The sequence below is a fragment of the Strix aluco genome, chromosome 6 (genome assembly GCF_031877795.1).
Source record: "Strix aluco isolate bStrAlu1 chromosome 6, bStrAlu1.hap1, whole genome shotgun sequence".
Lineage (NCBI taxonomy): Eukaryota > Metazoa > Chordata > Aves > Strigiformes > Strigidae > Strix > Strix aluco.
This window is the reverse complement of record NC_133936.1, coordinates 36,153,941-36,175,310: the sequence shown is the minus strand read 5'-3', so window position 1 is coordinate 36,175,310 and position 21,370 is coordinate 36,153,941. Positions and strand designations below refer to the sequence as shown.

General features: G+C 34.7%; 1 protein-coding gene across 5 annotated transcripts in view; it reads left to right on the top strand.

Annotated features, from left to right (window-relative positions):
- Positions 1 to 21,370, top strand: part of GULP1 (GULP PTB domain containing engulfment adaptor 1) — a 165,259-nt gene that overhangs the window by 121,180 nt on the left and 22,709 nt on the right. For all 5 annotated transcript variants that reach the window (XM_074829643.1, XM_074829639.1, XM_074829642.1 and 2 more), the window contains 4 exons: positions 8,478 to 8,576; positions 11,214 to 11,351; positions 13,801 to 13,917; positions 14,286 to 14,378. In XM_074829643.1, coding sequence (XP_074685744.1) covers positions 8,478 to 8,576; positions 11,214 to 11,351; positions 13,801 to 13,917; positions 14,286 to 14,378 — 447 coding nt within the window. The remainder of the gene's footprint in view (positions 1 to 8,477; positions 8,577 to 11,213; positions 11,352 to 13,800; positions 13,918 to 14,285; positions 14,379 to 21,370) is intronic.

Genomic DNA, 21,370 nt, shown 5'->3' with positions numbered 1-21,370 from the left:
TGCTTAGAGCTATTGGAGCATTAGTTTATTTGGATGTAACAATTGTTCTGCTTACTATTGTACTTTTCTTAATGTTTTGTAGGGTTTTAATTATTCATTTAAACAGATGTTCCTCAAAATGGACAGAAAATTTTGGGAATTAATATTGAAAAATTTGACTCTGTGTTATTACTATATAAAAAGAAAGAAAGAAGGCATGAAACATTATTCATGTAGCTCGGCTTCTAAGACTGAGGGTTCCCTTGAAAAAGCCATCTTTACAAGATTGATTAGTAATTGTATTAAGGTATTGAAACAGAAGTTCTTTGCCATTATTTTTGCTCTACCAAAATAGTACAGCTGCTCTAAAGATTCATTTAGTCAATTCTTAGAATGTTTTATGCCAAAAAAGATTTACTCTGCTGCGGTTCTTCAGAGTCATTATTGCCTAGTTGTTTTCAAGTGTTTTAGGCTAATGTATGTATGACTCATTTTTAACCATTGCAACATGCCACCAGTGGAAACAAAATGTATGGTTTTGTATGCACCTCGTACAGTTTACAGCTAATACTGGAGGAGTGAAGCCTGTCGTGTTTTATGTTTGGTGTTTATAAAATTCCATTACCCTGAGCAAAGTTAATTCTGTGCAGAAATCTGTCAAGGTAGTATCCTGCTGTGGAGAAGTTTTCATTCTATTTTAATGATGTTTTATCATTATTGACCCCTAAGTAAAGCAGCTGCTAAGTGTCTGTCTCACTGGTGGAACTCCAGGCAAAGCTGGGCTCTCCCTGGTCACTGGAGGCTTTTGGTGGATTGGACTGTATGATCTGGTACCTTGAAATATTTTGCTCTGAAAGCAGCTCCAAAAAGAATTTCAAATAACTGTTCTCTGAATTGTAGGAAGAGCCAGAACTCTTCTCCTTTCTTGTGAAAAAACATCTGTCAGCCTAGCACTATAATTTAAAAGCAGAAATTTTTTGTATATACTTGTGGTGTCACTGCAGCATGTAGATATCTGTTCTAACTTTTTACACATTCCCTAAATAAGCCACCTCAGAGATATGTGTCTGAATCATTGCTGCCCGAATGATGCTATTTTCTTCAAGCTTGGAAGTTTGAAGCTTAGATGTCAAGTATTACATGGGATCTTAGTCACAAGTTTATTAGAAAACTCACAAAGTAATTAAAGACAACCTTTGGAAAGACTTGAAAAATCTTGGAATAGAATTCAGAGAGCAATAAAGAGGTTTTATGTTGGAAACAATCCTCAACTGGATACTCATTTCAACATTGATTTATGTTGTGCATCTGAATTCTTTGAAGAGAAGCCTGGAGGTACTGGATTTTATTATTAACAACATAACTCTAGCTTGTTTTTAGAAAATGCTAATCAAAAATTTTAAACTAGTGAAAACAGCTTGAAAACTAATGTCTGATATGGAAAGAAAATGTAGTGGTTTTAGAGTAGGAGAGTTTTTAAAAGGTGTGTAACTTGTGATGCTATATTTATATTTTTTTATTATATGGATTTGGTTTTAATCACGGTGTTAATGATAATTTGTTTTTATTGAAAATTAATAGGTATCAGAACAACAGCTGACTTAATATTTGGAGCGATTTTTGCAACTGACATGCGTCACACTAATTACCTTTTGAAGTCATGTGCTTACAGTGATATAAAGACCATGAAATACTGTCGCTGTAAACTATTTTTCTTAAGCTATCATGTCATCAAACTGTGTCAGAATTGACATTTGATATACATCTCTTATTGAAATCAAAAGCTCTTAACTCATACAGCACAAAGACTGTAGCACACCATTCCATGAACTTACTTTTACCAGCAGGTGGAGCTGATGTTCTACAGTAAAATACAATAACTTGGAGGAAACTTTTCCTCATGATTCATTTTACTTGTTTTATCCCAAAAACTACTACTACATTTTCTAAACACTTGACAGTTTTACTGGATCAGTTGCAATTTGAATATACAGTTTTTTCAAGCATCTACATTTAATTTTTCTAGAGGGTTGTCCAGTGGTTTTATCTAGTTGGAATTTCCCTTTTTAGAAATAAAATACATATTTTTATTTCTAAGGTAAGGTGAACTGTTCTCATAATTTATTAGAAACTATTTTTTTCCTTCCAGTTTTCTAGTCAGACCAATTTCTAGAATTAAATAAAAACTAAGAAAAATGGTACCAAGATGTTGTATCAGAACATGCCTACGTTATTCAAATGTGTAAATGTTGTCAAATCATACTTTATGAAGTGAAATTATTACTTTCCTTGATTAATGAAGGATATGACTTCTAAATCAGACTGCAGGAATGAATTTGGTCATTCTCAAAAAGTGCTTGAAGGGTTGCCAGAGGTGAGAACAGGTGGAACAATCAGCATAACAAGCATAACTAGACCACAAGAAAACAGCATGGAGGGGTATTAGGGAGAAACCAGAATTAAACACCTGAGTTTTGGACTCTTCCTTTTACAGTCTTCAAAGGGATGTTTTTGAGGGCCAAACTTAAGGCTGTTCTTTTACCCAACTTCCAACTCGGTCCTGATGCTGTCCTTAATGGACCATCAGTGGATATTGTTCTGAGCTCCTTTTTGTGTTAAAGCTGGGTTTCATTTGTTGTTGAAAGGACGAAGGAGGGTGGAGTACAGAAAATCTTTTAATATTGGAATAAAGAGGTTTCCAGTCAAGCCTTACAGCCATGACTGTTCTCTTTGAAGTACTGGAGAAAGCAAAATGTGTGGTTTAGAAGCAGCCAGGGACTGCCTGAAGACCAAAGCAGATCAGATGAGAAGAGTTGAAGAGAACACCTGTTTACCATCTCTCCGAGAAAACAAAACAAAACAAAACAAAAACAAACCAAACACAACACAAGGCAAAAACCCCAAACAAAACCACCCAACCTAAAAAAACAACAAACCCCTAAAACTACCCTCCCCCCCCCAAACAAAATAACAAACAAAAACCACAAAAAAAACACTCAACACCACACCCCCTACCCCACCCCCCAAAAAAACCTTCAGGGAGAGAGAGATGGAAAAAAGACTCTACTGCATTGTCTTATACACCGTGGTTAATAGATCAATAGCCTTCCCCTCAGTCCAGTGTGTGCTTGGAAAATAAAATGTAACATACTCCTTAAAAGTGGATTTCTGAGAGAGCCTTTTCCCTACCCAGCTCACTATCAAGAGTTTCAGGTTCACATGTCTGTGGCTTTTTCATCCTTTATGTTCTTCTTGACAGCTATTTTTTAGATTTCATAATTTCATTATACCTACATAAAACATGCATGAGAGTTTGGACCATAATATGTCCAAAAAGATAAGTAGTCAGTGCAGAAGAAATAGGGCTTTTTTTCCCTCCTGGCATCTTTCCTTATAATGAATGTTGTTATGAAAAAAGAGTAAAAGCATCTTGTCAAAGCCAGGTATAAAGCTGTTTCTCAGCTTAGACAGCTATGTTGCCCTCAAACAGACATCTTCTAAGGTATCCAGATGAAGTACAATGTCTGGTGTCTCACTGGAAGCCTGTGTAAATTGAAGGAGTTGAACCTCTATTCCCTGGCCTGAAGATTAGCACCCAAAGCACAGAAATGTCTACCTTTGTTTTGAGTTTTTTTTAAAAAACTTGAATTGTTCAATGAGATGTAAATATTAAATAAAAGCACATAGTTTTGATTTGCATAGCTTGAATTGATTTTGATAGAAGTTGTTTTAACCATTATTTCTTTCACTAAAGCTCATGGCTGTTTTTAAAATGTGATTTTTTTTTTTTTCCTCATGTTATTTTTGATGATTAATCCTCTGATTGTGGTTTGTTAAGACTTGATGTATAAGGATTTGAAATGCAATTTTAGTAAGAGTCTCAAAGTATGCAATTTTCCCTGCTACTGTACTAAAAGACAAGATATATGGAATTTTTTTCTTTTTTCTTTTTAAAGCTAAATTATACCATAGAAAATTGATTTATCTGTTGCTTTCCCTAAAAGATTCAAGAAAAATATGATGTTAATTCCAAACCAGTTAAATATAAACTATCCCATTGCACTGAGCTGCTCATATTATTATTGGGCCAAATCTGGGTGTCTTGCCTGAGAACAATATATGTATAAACTAACAGCTTTAGAACTTGGCCCATCATATCTCTTCCCAAGCCATGCTGTGATTCATTGTGATTTTATATCATTGTCCATTTTGATGCCAATGGGAGGCTACAGATTTTTACCCTCTTAAATAATCTTGTTACTGTGTGAGCTACAAATATTACTTTGTTTCAAATGTGAGCTGAAAGGAGAAAATAATGTTTATAAATCTCTCCTGTCCAGAGGTCCCTCAGGGTCATGGAATCATTGAATGTTTTGGGTTGGAAGCAACCTTAAAGATCATCTAGCTTTTCCTCTTTAGGTAGAAAGAGTGAGTAGAAAAAATAGAAGAAAAAAAGCAAATTGGCTGATACCTGAGTAAGTGTTAGGATCTGCTGTTCAAACTCTGCACAAGTCTGGGAGGCGGCTGAACTTGGCATTCTGGAGAAGGTCAGATACGAAAGAAATTACTGATCAGTATCTCTGTTATCTGTTATTACACAGAACAGGGAGTGGGCAGGAAAAGCGTTAAGAAAGTAACTGCACCAGATTTTCTAAATTTCTTTACGTGCACTTTTCAGACACTGTATCCCAGTAAACATTTGATAAAAAGCTGACTTGTCTCTCTGGATGTCTGTGTTGAAGAGATTCTTTTGTGTTTTTCTTTCACCATTATCTTGTTTTTGATTTGATGGAATTTCTTATAAAGTGAGTTTCTAGTCTTCCGCTAATTTTTGCATATATCCTGTGATCTTTCTCCATTTTGTCAGCATCCTTCTGCATTTGAAAACCTCAGAACATAAAATTTGAGTAGTTTCTCACAAGCAGCTGATGCAGTGCAGCCATTGTAGTCTTAAGATCTTTTTGAAATATCCAAGGATTGCATTAATCTTCCCAGTTGTAGTTCCTTGAGAAGGTCCACAGTTAAGAGAGCCTACCATGATATCAAGACTTTCTTAATTCCATCTTCACAGGGGGTTCTCCCAAGAAAGAAAATTTATACCCACATGTATGATTTGCAACAGAAATGAGTTTGCATAAAGGCAATCTGTGGTGTTCTGGTTGGTGAGGTATTCTGTGTTATTTGCCCCTCTATCAGCCTTCATGATATGCAGACTTGCTCTGTAATGATTTTAGATTGCAGATCATTAGTTACTTTTCTCCCTATGTTTCCCTCTTATTTTGTCTGCCTGCAGATTTTATCAGTAATTATTTTCCTCCTGGTCATTGTTCAATAATGTCATGCTTAAGAAATAAACCCTGCTGGAATACATTAGAAACATATCTTCCCAATGACAATTTCCTGTTTATAGCTGCATCTGGACACTAATGTAACTAACTTAACTAATAGTTTTGTTGTATTGCTTCATTTCCTAAATGTAACAGCATGCAAAACTCAGTCAAATGCTTTGTGTATTTTGACCTGTATTTTTTGTAAAATTCATACTGATCATCATTAATTTCATCTCACTTGAATTCTCTAGTTCTTGAACTTGATTTATGCCTTTTGAGAGTGGAGACGTGGTAGGGTCATTTTGTTTACCCTTTTTTTAGTACTGGCGCAGAATTATCTTCTGGAACTTCCTCAGTGTTGTAAGACTTCTTGACTACTTGGAGCAAGCTTTGGCCAGCTGTTCTAAAACTCGTGCAAGTTATTCGGACCTACTTATTTTAAAAAGTTTTCATGTTGTAGCTGTTTTTTGGGACTCTGGGGTGATTGCAGTTGGAAAACCAAGCATTTCATCATCATTCGCAACATACACAATGGCTTTAACTCAGTAAAATCAAATATTAGTTATGCCTCTTTTTCATTACTGCACAGAAACACTCATTTGCATCTTGATTATACAGGGACATTTCCAAAAAGCCAGGGTTCACTCAAGTTCAAGGCTGTTCCAAATCTAGGTGTGCCCCAGGATTATGTATTCCATAGGTATGTTTCTGTGCACTGTGAAGTACACTGTCCAGTTGGCCTGTGGTTTTTGTGGTGATTCCCTTTAATGCGTACTAAACTGAGCCAAGTGCAGAGCCCTGTGGTACTGTGAAAAGGGACCACATATATCCTCAGAGTTTCAACTAATAAAAGGACATAATTAAATTACAAATCAGAAAGGAAAGCTGTTGGAGTGAGGGTATTAAGTAAATGTACAAGACTGATCAGAAAGACACTTTGTTTTATATTCATCTTGGAGAAAAAATTCTGCGATAATAAAACATTGATTGGCCTATCATTTTCCTGTTTTTTAAAGCAGAGACTTAAGAATCAAACAGGTTAAACTGGTAGTATAAAATTTGAGTCAGATTTTTGGGGTTTTTTAATTAGTGATTTTTATTAAAGAAAAAATACTTTTTTTCCTGTAACAAATTTGAATTGTCCTAGAAAGTCAAGAAATGTTTTCGGCCAAAATGCCTGTAAACCAGTGATTAGGGTTTTTTTAAATTTCATTTTCTATAAAATTATTTTTTTTTAATAGCAAGATGTGTATAAGATGACCCACCTTAATTAAAATAAAGGGATGGGTATAGTCATTAAACTTTATTAAAAGTATACTCTAAATATGTGAGAAATGGGCTTGACAATAAATAGGACAGGAAAAGGGTGTGTATATTGCAAGAGCTGTATACGTGATACTGAAGAGAGGCGGAACTAGAAGTTATGATTTGCCAGACTTTTGACTAGTTGGTTTTCACTAGGAAGTCATCATAAAATATTTGGGCAATGACTGTAGCAGTCCTAGCTGAAATGTAAAATGGGTATTTAGATTTAAGAGTTGGTTTTGAGAATGACATGGAGTAGTTGGGTGTGTGTGTGTGTGTTGCTGAGTGGTGTTAGGGTTTTTTTTAAGTAATTTGTGAAGTGTGTGATACCTACCAGCTCATGAGATACACTAGTAATAAACTGGATAGGTCATGTTACTGTACAAAGTCAATAGGATTAATTATAAATTAATGTTTAGTTATTAAATTTCCTACAAGTGTGCTTTCAAAATGAGGAATAAAATTGGGAGGGAAAAACAGGTTAATTATGTGCTTTTAGGGTGGTACTTAAAACTAGCTAATAATTTGCCATGAACAGAACTGCCTACAAGCAAAATAAAATAAAATAGATGGAGTCGTATTTTGTATAGCAGTTGATTTCATGGATAGATTTCTCAAGTACTAGTTGGCATAGGAGCAGGGACAGAGCAAAAACCCAAACCCTCAACTATCACTTAAATAAAAATCAGGGGATTAGGTGTTTGTAGGGGAGGTATCAGTTGGCTACAGCCAAGTACTTCACAACGACAAGGTAATTCAGGCTTCTGTCTTCCAGGTCTAACCCTTCTTAAGATACATTAGCACCCTTGTTGACATCCTAGACTCTTTATGCCACTAAAAGTCATTGTCCTCACTGACTTTTTATATAGTTTATTTGTACTGATGGTGAATTATGTGCTCAATTATACTTGAGTGGGAGCAAGTCTGAGGATGATGTGTTCAAACATATAGCTGTGAAGCAGACTCCAACTCCTCTAGCCTTCAGTGAGTCATCATCCTTATTTATGCATTTGGAAATACCATTCCAGGTTGTCAAATGCTTGAGAGGAAAAGGGCTGGTAACAGAGCAAAATATAGAGCAATTCTGTAACTTTGCGAAGAAAGTTACCCAAATTCATGACACTTCATAACTGCCATGCAATAGCAAATTTTAGGTACTCTGCGTATTTTATATGCAGTGTTCGTGACAGAAAGACAAGTCAGATCTAGCAGCTAGAAAAGGAGATATAAAAGGATGGAAAATGTATTGAATAGGACACATTACCTTACGCAGTCATACAAAATATTGTCTAGCCGTCATCTAGTGAACTGTTAGCAAATAAATCCTGAGAATATGATAGAAGAGATGAAGTATTTTTTTAGGTGTTGACAGCTGTTCGTGCTTTCACACTGAACCTGTTTAAAATAACTGATTTCCTTAGAGGAACATACGGAAAGTACCGTCCGTTCACGTGTACAGAAGTGGGTGTAGAAATAGTGCGACGTGGAAAACATAATGATGTTCACTGCTCAACAACCAAGCGGTTGACAAACTGTCTGAAAGTGTTCGTGTTTCTACTGTTCTCATGCAAAAGCGTAAATTAAGTACATAAACAGCAGATAAAAGTTTCAAGAGAACCAGCTAAGTAATTTTAAAATATATTTTCTTGAATTATAAGAATATTCTATAGTGTGCAGTCTGAAATGCTTGTTCTGTGCCCAGCTGAGACTTTGGGAGTGGTTGGCATTGTTTATAAGAGCTTTTTGAAGAAGGAAGGAAACAAATTCAGGTGGAAGGAGTTGAGAGGAAATGAGAAGTAATAAAAAAAAAAATTCAGAAAACTTATTGTTAATGTGATTGCTATTGTATTTTTCATCTTACAGTTTGCAAGACATATCAAGAAATCTGAAGGCCAGAAAACTCCCAAAGTTGAATTACAAATCTCAATCTATGGTGTAAAAATTCTAGATCCAAAAACAAAGGTAAGAGACATATATGTTTATGGTGCTACACTAGTAATTAAATACTGGTTTTACTGGTTTTAATGTTTTTATTGTTTCATATTTTTAAAAAGTATTATAACGAAAGCCATTCTGTTGATGGAAAATTCTTCTACAATATCATTTCTTGTTATAGCACACGGGTGACAACTTCCCAGGAAGCTACGTAATATTCCAAAATACAGACTGTAGCTAATGTGGGATGTAATTTTTTTAATCCTTTCACACCAGAACTTTTAAACTCTGAGGAAGTTGAAAACACTGTGGTAAATAAGTGTTAACACAGCGTATGATAAACATCTTTCCAAATAGTCACCATTGTGTAGGTGCCCACGTGTAGGTGTTTGGAGGTGAATGAGGAGACAATTTGTTTGCAGTGACTCAGCTGCTTTGGAATTGCATCTCTATTTCCTTAACCTGTTCATTTTTTCCTCCATTTCTCATGTTTTTATTTTTTTAATTGTATCCTGCCTCCTTAGAATGCTTATATTTCTCAGGTGTGTTACTCATTTCTCTGTAAACTACATGTAGCAGCCCATAAGCACTCTGGTATGCTTTTCATCTGGCACAGAATGACAGTTCCCGCCTTTTCAACAGTTAAGTGCATTGAGCCATCCAGTGGATGGTTTTTCTGTTCCTTTGTTTGCTCTGGTATTTTGGAAGGAGTTATATAGTAATCAAAACTTCCTCCTCACAGACTTCAAAGAGGAATAATGAGATATAATCAAGCTAAAAAGTATTTATTCAATAGTCAGCAATTCTTAACATCTGAGTGCTCTTAAATCTTTTATACATATGTTGAATGTTGGATGTTTGTTACTGCTTCCTAATTCTGGAGTAATTGCTACCACTGAGACAGTGATACTGCCTTTTGAGAAAAGGTAGCTTTAGTGCAAGGCTATATCTCTTTGCAATCCATTTTCGCTTCAGACTATTGACACAACCACAGTTCAACAGTTCATAAGCAGAGGGGAAAAGAAATATCCTCGTCAACTTGAACTGCAGTTTTTGCATCTTTCGTATGTCATAGGGCAGAAAGAGGTACTGTATCCTGACAAAAACTGTTTTAAAGTAATAGTTTTAGATGCCAAAATATGTTAGCCTTCCTAAATCTTCCTGCAGAGATTAACAGAAAGCTGTGGGACAAAAGTTCCTGGGGGAATAGGAGAATTCTAGTCTCTTAGCAATGTTGCTATTACAACTCGAATGGTAATCAAAAACGAGTAGGCTTTTTATCTCCCCCAGTTCCTTTCTTAAAGCTATATGTAAATGTAAATTTGAATCAAGTTTTCCTTATTTTTGCACAATTTGTAGATGTGTTAGGAAATTACTTAAATTCCGTGTTATCATCTCTGATTACAGTAATATTTTCAGTGTGTTTTTGAAACAAATCAGTATTGTTACAGAGGAGTATTGCTTCATAATCACTATTAATTGTGGTAGAAACAGGAGGCCTGCTCGTGTATCAGGCCTCGATTCTATACTTGGCACTCAAAAAAGGAGGGTTATGGAAAAGTGGTTCTGTCCTTAAATGATATAAAGTAGTTCCATGGATCTGTAAACCCTGAAAGAGCCAGAACAAGCATGTGTTGTTATATGTAACCGCTAAAGAGCTACAACAGAAAGACATCGAATGTGAGAGAGACCTGGGGCAATGGGAGAAATAGGATACACAGAACGGCTGTAAAGACTGAGAAGAGGAACCCAGTTGGGGCAAGGGGAAAAGATTGGCCATATGGTACATTTTTTTTTATAAGTGTGTGCAGAGAGGGCATGCCCTTGTTTATGAGCTTATGGCAATCTGGGAACCCTGGTGCTACACGGAAACTTTCTTTTTTTTAAATAGATAATAGTTCACAGCTAAACTGCATATTTTCCTTTAAAGCAAGTACTGCTTTCCCATGTAATAAGCCAAATAAAATAAAATACCAAGAAGAGACTTGTTAAAGAAAAACAAAAAAAAAATAGTTGAGATAGTTTATTTCAGTCTTGTCAAGCTCTCTCAGCTGAAGAGCATTACCACTGCAACTTTTTAAAGAGCTGGAACATGCTTTTTAATGGAAAGTGAAATACAGTATTGAAAATATGCAAATAATAATGTTTAAAAGCTGTTTATGTTGCCCCTTAAGTAAGCAGTTATTTAGATGTCTAATTTGGTTCTCTGTGCCCCTGTGTTTGGATAACAAAGTCATTTTATTTCTGTTTGCTATATTTAAGATAAAAATATAAGGACTCATTTCAGTAAAACCATTTTAACAAACCCTGGGAGATGGTGAAATCTGAAAGATGGTGTACACCTGGAAAAAGAACAGAGTATTTTACATAATCAATCCCTAAATAAATTGCACAGGGATGCAAAGCAACAGTAAAACCAATTTTCTAGAACAGAAATTACTGTTGAAATAAACACTTCCAGATAAATGCTGTCCAAATAAAAACTTCCTGCTTACATTCAGTCCATTTTTGGGCCTTCTCATGTACAATGAGAGACATTAAAAAAATGTTAATGCAACTTGCCTGCTCTTACGTACGTTGGGAAATCCAGAGATTTATTTTGCGCATCTTTATCCTAAGCGAGTATAGTAGCTTTTTTAAAATAATCTTTCTTCTTATTTGCAGGAAGTCCAACACAATTGTCAACTCCATAGGATATCATTTTGTGCTGATGATAAAACAGACAAGAGAATATTTACTTTCATATGCAAAGACTCAGAATCAAACAAGCATCTGTGCTACGTATTTGACAGTGAAAAGTGTGTAAGTATGCAAGACAGTGAAAGAATTTGTGTGACTGTTATGGGCTTTGATTGGTCTGCTTTGAAATAAAACAGGACAGTTAATAAAGGCAGATAGCCTGCCTTTTACGTATTATCTTTCATGGTAATATAGATGCATTAATTGAAAGGAGAGCCTTTTTCTTCATTGATCTAAGGTGGTTTTCTGGGACAATTCTTACTACCCAGCTCGATATCCTAGGCCAAGCATCTGCAATACTCTGAGAACAGACTGCGTCCCACCAAGCTTGAAATGTTTGCACAGCTGTTTTGCAGAGATTGCTGCAACCCTGTGGCTGAGATACCCTCAGACTCTTCTGCTGATGTGTCTGCCTCAGATTTTTTTTTTTTTTTTTTACAGCAAGGTTCCCCCTTCTCTGCCTGCCCCCCGCCACGTCTTTCAAGTTTGTTAATGCCATGATGCACTAACAGAGAATTCATTGCACCAACCACTGACATTCTCTCATGTCTGAGAGAGCAGGGCAACTGTTCAAAAATGTTCAATAGGAGAAAAAAAAATACTTTAGGACAGGAAATTAAGAAAATGGTGTCTAGCTGAAACAGGGTCATGTGTTTACTCTGGCAGAAAGTGATTAACAAATAAAAACATTGCAATCAACACCAAAAATGGATGTTTAGGTTTTTTTATAACCTGGAGTCTCTCTTTTTGTATTATTCTGAAGTATCTTGAGATAATCATACTAAGGAAACTTTTTTTAAGAAAAAGATGCATATTCACTTCTATATATGTGCAATTTTGTAGCATTATGTGTTACTTCCCAGTATTTCTGATTATTTTGTTGTTCACCTGCATTGCTCCAGTGCCTTCAGTAGATACTGTTCAGAATTGTTATACACATCTGTTCAATTCTCTTCAAATTTCTATCCTGCACCTCTTTTTCACATATTCCCATGATTTTAAATTGCTCTGGAAGTCTCTGCACACTAGTACCATTTTTATTCCAGACTAATGCACTGTTTCTCTAACCTGATATTTCACTTACTGTACTTTTTTCCTCTGTTTCACTCTTTGTTCATTAGTACTCTCAGATTTCAAAGGATCCCACCTCATTTCGTACTTTTCATTTCAGCCAACCTTCATCCTTCCAAGAAGATAGGACTGCATGCTCCCAGTGTGCATTACACTTTTCTTTTACTAACATAAACAGTTATTCTCTAAAGCAGTCCTAGTTCAGCTTTTTTTGTCTAATTCAGTCTTGATTTGGTTAAGATAATTGCTTGTGATGTTTTGGGGTTTCTTTAATAAAGGTGGCTGTATGGGTTTTTTCCAGAGTAAAAAGATAGAGGAGTTAATTCCCCGTTCCTGTAGAACTCTGGTCTTCACGCACCTCTACTGAATGACTTAATGTTGCACACTGATGGATAAAAGGCTGGGAGCATCACATTCTGTACCATTTTTTTTGCATCCAGCCCTTCATGTTCTTACAGTTAGTGAAGGAAGAGTGTTCTCAGCATTGGGCAGAATGCTCTGCTTTCATGAGAAAAGAACAATTTCAGATTTTCATTTCAATAAAGACAAGAAAATTCTAGTTTAACTTTAGCCAGATTAATTTTTTTTCTTTTTTTTTTTTTTTTTTGTTCCCTGGTCAAATTGTTTAAAAAAAAAAAAGTGATTACCTACTGTGTTTACTTTCTCTACTGAAGTTCTAAGGCAAATGGAGTATCCCTATGTTCACCTTTTATTGGTGCTTCTTGTAAGTCACCATTTTTTTCTGGAACCTTGGTGTGCTCAATCAAGTTCTTATGCACTTATTGTTACCAGTTATTTTTAAAGTAGATTTTCTGCACAGACTGTGTATACACAACATATGATACTAATCAGCATAAAACTACTAAATTATTATGTTTTGCACATACAAATGCAAATTCTGTTTGGTTGGATTTTTGTAATCAGAAATACTTGTACAGATAAATACATTTATCTACACTATGCTGATAGATCATTATAGGATTTGTAAAAATAAGTGTTGAAATCCAAATTTAAAAGCAATAGGGGTCAAAACATCCATTAACATGAAAACATGAAGCCATTAAAACCAAAACAATTTGTTTAATGGTTGAAAAGCTTGTATTTGCTTCAGAAATCATCAGAAAAAGACATGCTGCAGCATGCTATCTGTATTTACAGAAATTGGAGGCATAATTTATACTAAAAATTAGCTAATTGCATTCTGCCTCTTCGGACTTTCTTCTATCTGAAGAGTTTTTAAGTTGCTTTCATAGCATTTTCTGTCAAGGTGTTTTGCTGAAGAGTGTTTGCCATGCTCCTCTGTAGTGTTGCCTTCGTGATGGATGAAGCAAACCCTTTGAACATGATACACGATGTAAAGTATTTTGTGGTCATCAGAAATTAAAGTCATTATATCAAATATTCTTAATATACTAATTTCATTCTTATGTTTTATGTAAAGGCGGAAGAGATAACTTTAACAATTGGTCAAGCATTTGACTTAGCTTACAGGAAATTTCTGGAATCTGGAGGAAAAGATGTTGAAACAAGGAAACAAATTGCAGGTTTACAGAAAAGAGTAAGTTCTGAACTATGTTTTTTAAAGAGATAAAAGAACTTTTGAGTTACCTGCTTTCTATGACAGCATAGTTTTCAGCATTATTCTCAGATTGCTAAGAATTGCAAGAGATACTAAAAAAAGAGAACTGAAAAAAGAGCTGATAACTGTGAAACAGTAGTTTATCTTTTGCCATCTTGCAAGGTCATTAAAGAGAATAGCAAGGTTGAAATGTGGAAGATACAGAAATTTGATTATTTTTTGTGATCAGATAACTAGTTAAACACTGCTTCTAAATCGCCAGATCTCAGCTAAAACTTACACTCAATGGACACTGTTGAAATGAATGAATATCCCAATAGCTGTTGCAATAACCACTTGCTTTGTAGATTCAGGAACTAGAAACTGAAAACACAGAACTGAAAAATAAAGTTCAAGATTTGGAAAATCAGTTAAGAATAACACAAGTACATGCATCTCCAGTAAGTACATGATCATAACTCTTATATCTGAAGTTACTCTATATTTATAATCATTATCTTACGATAATTATTAGTATCCATGTTGTTTCCAGTGATTGTGATTAACATACAGTGATCATGTGACATATCTGTTGAAATCAGTATTGAAGTAACAGTAAGATTGTGACAAGCCAACAGAAGTGCAAATTGCAGTCTCCCAAATTGTGGTTCTTTAACCCCCTCATCATATCTATTTGTTCCTGCCTAAAGACAGTAAATACTCATTCTAGTAGACATCTAAGCATGCCAGCTAAGAATGAAGTACTTAAAGTATCTGGTTCAAGAATGCTACTTGGGATTTTTCTAGGAACTTTCTGTCACAAGCATATTGTCACTTACTACTGACATTTTCTAAATGACTTTAAAAAAATCTTGTGTCTTTCAAAGGAGTCATTAGGTCTCAGGAACTAACGTTGGGTGGATAGGTAAAAAGGAGCAAGTGGGGGTTCCTCACCATTGGAAATTTCTAACACTTTCTGCAGTTCCAATAGATGATCACAACAGAAGTATTTTTAAATGACTGAATCACAGTTACTTATAGCTAGGCAGGACCTCTAAAAATGCAGGTTGCATTGCAAACTGACCCTAATGACTCCTGTCTTCTTACAGGTATATTCTATCTATACAGTATTAGGTAACTGTGAAAATAAACAAAATTTCTCAATGTGTGTATAGCAAAAATCTTAGAAAAAGATGGATTGCTTTTGAGCTGTGTGTTTCGGGCCACCTTGTCCCTGCCCTGGATGTGCACCATTTCACTTTAAATGGATGTTTAGAAATTTGGGCAATGTAAAAAGTATGTTTATAATGGTGATGACAATTTTTCAGTCCTGTCTGTACCCTCCCTTGATATTGATTAGATGGTTGTACCCATGAGTAATTGTCATTTCATTTTACCAAAATCTATTTAGAAGAGAGAACACCATAAATTATAAATACTGTGTAACTGCCACAGTGAAAACTGTAAATTATGAATGTCTTCTCACTTATGAAGTATTCAGTGATAGGTAATCAACTTTAATGCTAGATTTAAAATCAATTTAGTCAGTTCTTTAATTTTTTATTTTCCTCAGTTGGGATGGCAGCTAGTTTGTTTTTTTTAATGACTATGATAACTAAATGTATCTTTAAATTCAGTTAAACAGGCTCTTAAGTCTTGTGTGATAGATGCATTTCTTTTTCATTTAAATTAATGAAGAACTTGATAATAGCATTTAGCGAAAAACTTAAAGAAAATTATTGATAATGACCGAAAAATATCCTGTAGTTTGTGCTTTGTCTAAGACAACGCTGTCTCATTCCTTATCAAAGAGTTAAGATCTATATTTGTAAATTTGCCAGCCATTTGTAAATTCACTCCCTATGTGGTGTTTTATTGTTAATTACTATTGGTACAAGGAATATACATATTGCTTAAATAGCACTTATGCTGCAACAAAATTATATAATATTGATAATTATATTAAAATATTAATTCATTTTAATAAATCTCTACCACCTATTAGTTTTCACATACAATTTTATTGCTTTATTTACTCCTTAATCTTTAAAAAGAAAACCACAAACATTTCCTGTCACAAATTTCTTGAGTTTCCTCATGATTAGAATTGCAGTAAGAGCAATCTAACAGCCTATTTAATATCTAAATCAATTCTACCACAAAATAGATGTATATAAATGAATAAATATTGGATTGGAACAGGTTGCCCAGAGGGGTTGGAGCTATCTGTACTCTTGGAGATATTCAAAAATTCCTGGACATAGTCTTCAGCAGCTTCAGCTAATTGGATCCTGCTTCAAGCAGGAGTTTGGATTAAGCTACTTTTGTCTTATCTGATTCTTCACGTAGCCAACAATAGGGGGAAAAAAAAAAAACAACAAGTACATTTTCAGGCAAATATCTATCTCAAATCTAGGAACATAACTGCATCCCCAAACGCTATCAACTTTTGTACCTTACAAAGAGACATCATTCAAGTAGGTCTGTTTTAAACTGGATTGTGTACATTGTAAGTCAGAGCTGTTAATTGGGCTAGCATAAGAGTAAGCACATATAAATGCAACAATTAGGTTGAAAATAAATGAAGGAAAGGAATAGTGAGGTTATAAAGTGACTTCAGGGAAAAGGAAGCATAAATATTTTTAAGATAGTTTGAGTCTGATAAAGGGATCATAAGTCAAAGTGCCTGAAATAGGTATCATCAAATCACATCCACTGCTATCTCTCCTTTCACTCTGTGAGCAACAAATATGTATGAAAGAAGGAAGTTACAATTCATAAGACAATTGATTGCTTATTATAGTTTGCAATTAATTTTATACAGTTTTAATTCAAATCAACTATCATTTCAAGCATGACATTGCAGTCTCAGCTCCTATTAGAAAAAAGCAGAAGTGGTGCAAATAGTATTTTCCTCTATTTCCACATAATTTCAGTGATGAAAAAGATCACTTCAGTTTTAAAATTATTAGAGATTTTTATTTGGCTGAATTTAAATCTAAAACTTTTAAGTACCATATTGTCAAAAATATCTGTACTACTGCTGCTCTATGTCTTCAAAATTAGAAAAGAAAAATAGCAGTTCTCTCTTGTGATCATTTTGTCAGAGTAAAATTGGTAGTATTTCGTCAAATATTGAAATAAAATAACTTACATAATGAAGCAGAATATCCAACATGGGGAATAATATCTCATCTGAGTAATTTCCTAAGCACTTTTGGTTAGATGGGGGAAAACTTTCTTCCCTGCAGATATTGTTTTGCATGCTATGAACAGAACATAATCATTCTTGTGATTTAAAACAGATTCATTAAACTATAGATTTCAGGCTTTCTCGTAACTCTCATATCCATGCTAATAAATTATAGAGAGATGCCAGTGCCATACGAGAGATTTCTGAAGCTTTTTTAGACATAATAAGGGATTTATTTATATTTAGTTAATTTGATATAGCTATAACTCCTTATCTATCAGTCCAGTTTGATGTTACTCTGTATGCTGAAGTCTAGGGAGGGATTGTTTAATGATCAATGGAAAGTTTAAGCCCTAATACTTGATACCTAATATGATAAAAGTACATGTGTTATTAACTGGCATCACAGAAATTTGTAAAGAAATGTTCAGTTTCAGGAGCCAACTACAGATGGTTATAAAGTTGCTTCTGTCATGCTTAAATAGTACCTTGGATTTTAGTATCTTATGCTTTCCTTTTTGTATTTGGTTGTTTGCATGCTGTTTGTGCTTTCTCAGCATTTGCCAGATGTGCTGCAATGGCTTTCCTGTTTTATAGGTAGTTGACTGTGCTCTTCCTTTAGTGATTAATGCACAGACACAGAAACACTTTATAATCAGCAATTGATTTAGCACTTCAGAAGTCAACACTAGCAACTTGATTAAACAAGTATATACTTAAAGAAACGGAAGATGTTGCAAGTGCCTGTGATGACAGTTCACAGAACATGACAAATATAAACACTGAAATCACATTGTGGGCTATGTCGTCTTCTCCTTCAATCCCCATCCCTGTGGAAGGGGAACTGCAAGCCATGTGCAGGCATCAGTATTAAGCAGGCATAATTTCAGGCTGACAATGAGTGTGTATGTTCCTTCCCCGTGAGAGAAGACTTAGGGGTTTTAGTATTTATTGCACCTGTAGTGTGAAACAGTGCTGTTACAGACGCCAAGTGACGTCACTGTTATGCTTTATTTGTTAAAATACTGATCTAGGACAGAATGTCTTTCCTGCTTGTCAGTAATTGAGAAACCATAGTATCATTTGTATGCAATGCCAGTCTATCATTTCTTTACTCCTGCTTCTTCCTTATGAAGCTGATTGATTTTTATGTCTTTAATTATTCTAGACACATTAGTCTTCCATTAATTTTTAATGAAATGAAGTAGGTAGAAAATACCTTCATAAATTTGAAGTTCAGCTCTTTTTGTATTATTTCACTGACCCTTGACACGGTTGGGTTTTTCTTCTTTTTTAAAAAAGCCATTTCTACCATTTAAAAAAAAAATCCACTCATATGAAAATTGAAAATAATAATTAAAAAATGAGGGATGACTTTTCTCTCTCCAGTTCAAAGGAGTGCAAGTTACAGGCTTGTTTGGGAAATACAAAGGGAAATCTAATCTAAAACTGCTTTCCCGATTCTTATTGCTTGTATTGCAGATTTTTTGCAGGCCATGTAAGGGTTCACTTGAGGACTTGTTTTAAAATACTGGAGACTGAAATTGGTGCAAACTATATGCATGAATAATGCAATTACGTACCATTTACATTTTTTCAATGTGTAAGCAGGTGCAAAGTATTGACAGCAGTATGCTTCTGCTTTTGAGGGATACATTTGGTGTCAAAATTGTCTTGTTGCTTGATTATTAGTATCACTATGAAAATTTTTCTGTGGTTGTTCTAAATCTAGCCATATGGCCAAATCAACATCAATCTAATTTAGGTACTTTTCCTATCCGTTCATAAACTGTATGGGGAAAAATTTCTTTTTGAACCTATAAAAGAAACCATTAAAAGCAATGAGTTCATAGTTGGAAATGAAAAAAAGGAAACTAGGTTGTATAATCAAATACTTTCACATAAAATATACTGTGAAAGTTGAACATCAAATTATCAATGTTCTGCATGCTTTTTCTTTCAGGGTATTGTAACTATTTAGATTTAAGTTTATTCAGCATATCAGTAAATAATAAACTACTTGGTGATCTTTTTTTCTGCTTTTGGGTTATGTTTTTAAGTGTGCTAGTCTTGCTAAAACTTTAAAAAGTTAGTCCCTAAAATATCTGTATTTGCCAATGCAGAAGCGTTATGCAATAAAAATGCTCACTTTTTTTCATTTCCTGAAAGGATGTGTCAAGGACATACTATACCAAACTAGGAGTTTCCTTGGAGAAGTTTGCCTTTATAGCTGCGCTTACATGTGCCATGGGAAATGTTGGCATGGGATGTTTCTTTTGTCTCTCACTCCGTTGCATGTACAGCTAAAGTTTCCATTACTTTTATATCTTGTGCTGTTTACTTTTCATCTGTTTTAGTGGCTTGGCAATACATTAGTCACTGGTCTTTTTTGCATTTGGTCTTGATTATATGAGGACAATCTGATTTTCGTTTTGTTGTTTGCTTACGATGACGCTGCTCAAGTTTGTATCACACTAAGGCTTTGGATGCTGCGCTCTATGTGTAAATCCAGCCTCCAAAGATCAGTGCATCCCTGGGAGCACTGTTTCACATGACGTCTTTTTTTGCTATTTATATTGCTAGTGTTGCCTAAAGTGGCCTTGGTTAGCTGTCCACACAGCCTTTGTGTGGGTTAGCACCCTCAGTTTTTATAGCCGACTGAACAGTAAACCACTGTAGGTCACCAAGGAATCTCTGATGAGATGAGAGATTTTTAATCTTTTTTGGGCTTGGCTGAAGTTTATCAGGCATGCCTTTAAGGTTTTCTCTTTGAGCAACATGTTTAAGGCAGAGAAGAAGATTGTGACAACTGCATGACTCTCAAGTTAGCTAGAAGAAAACAGGAATATTCAGGAAAATAACTTGAGAGAGAACAATGAAATATGAGAGAAGCAGAATTGAAAGGCAGCAGGGAAAGGTATTGGGAGAAACAGCCCCAAAAGGAGTTGTGTTCTTCCATTCACCATAAGTATTATCAAAGAGGTAGTATGTAATATGTATTCCTGTCATGGCAGTGTTGCAAAAACCCTCCTTTTTTAAATGGAGCATTAAAGGTACTGATTGATTAGACCCTTCTTGAAAGTTCTTTAATTGTGACTTAGAAGCATAGGCCACCTGCACCTATTATCCTCATTAAGAAGCTTTAACATGCTCATGAGAAAACTCCAAGACAGACGTTGGAACTGTATGCATATTTCAGGAAATGGTTTTGGAATGTGTTTAGGCATGTCACTTGATTCATGTTTCCATTAAGACTGCCAAGTGAGAAAATGTTTTCTCTTTGCCTATCTTCTGCTCTTTGAATTTTATAATATTCTGTATTCAGTTCAGTGAGCACTTCTTCATGAGGGTTTAAAATTCTGTTTGTGGTGTTAAAAATAATAAATTTGAAATTGTCTATGTCAGATTTCATTATACTGAAAAAGTATTAAGATGTAGCAGTTAATTAATGAAACTGCTAATGCTTATACAGTATTTTATGAATTAGTAAATTAATATATCCTTAGTAGTCCCAAATCTCAGGTAGCTTGTAATCAGTGGTTTTGTAACTAACCATAATTTCCAATTCAAGGTCATGCACAGTTCCCTGTAACATTCACTGCAGTTATCCACCGTGACTGTTCTGTATATTACCAACCTGAATGTTCTAAGGAGGAAAAACATTTTCTAATTCATTAATATACTTATATGATTCCTATGGGGGTATGACACAGAGATTGCAATCAATATCTTGAGACACCTGGTAAAAACAAACAATTTTGAAATGATTTCTTGATTAACAAAAACTCAATCATACTACATTTTCTAGTATGATGCAGCCAAACAGTGCATCTTCAGCATCAGGCTAAGTAGACTGAGTCAAAAATAAATCCTTTGACAGGCACATAATAACATCTAATCATAATAGAGACCAGGTCCACTGAACTAGTATGCTAATTTCATTAAGAACTATTCCATGTTGTTTTCTTGTGTTGATGAAATGGGGCCCAAATTGGAAAGTAATATATCAACCTGACCAATACTACATGTTCAGTGTTATGCAATGGGAAGCTCAGACAAAATAGATTTGCCATACAAAGTGGCAATTTAATATATTTTTACTGTATTTTCTTCCTTTATAATCTGGTGTAAGAGTATTAAGTTTCAGAAGTTACACCCTTTTTAGATTGTATACTTTAGAGTGAGGATCTATTCCCTTCTGCAGTTTTTGAATCTGGTGATGTTTCCTATATTTTAAAAGCCTTCTGTGCAATTCTTCTC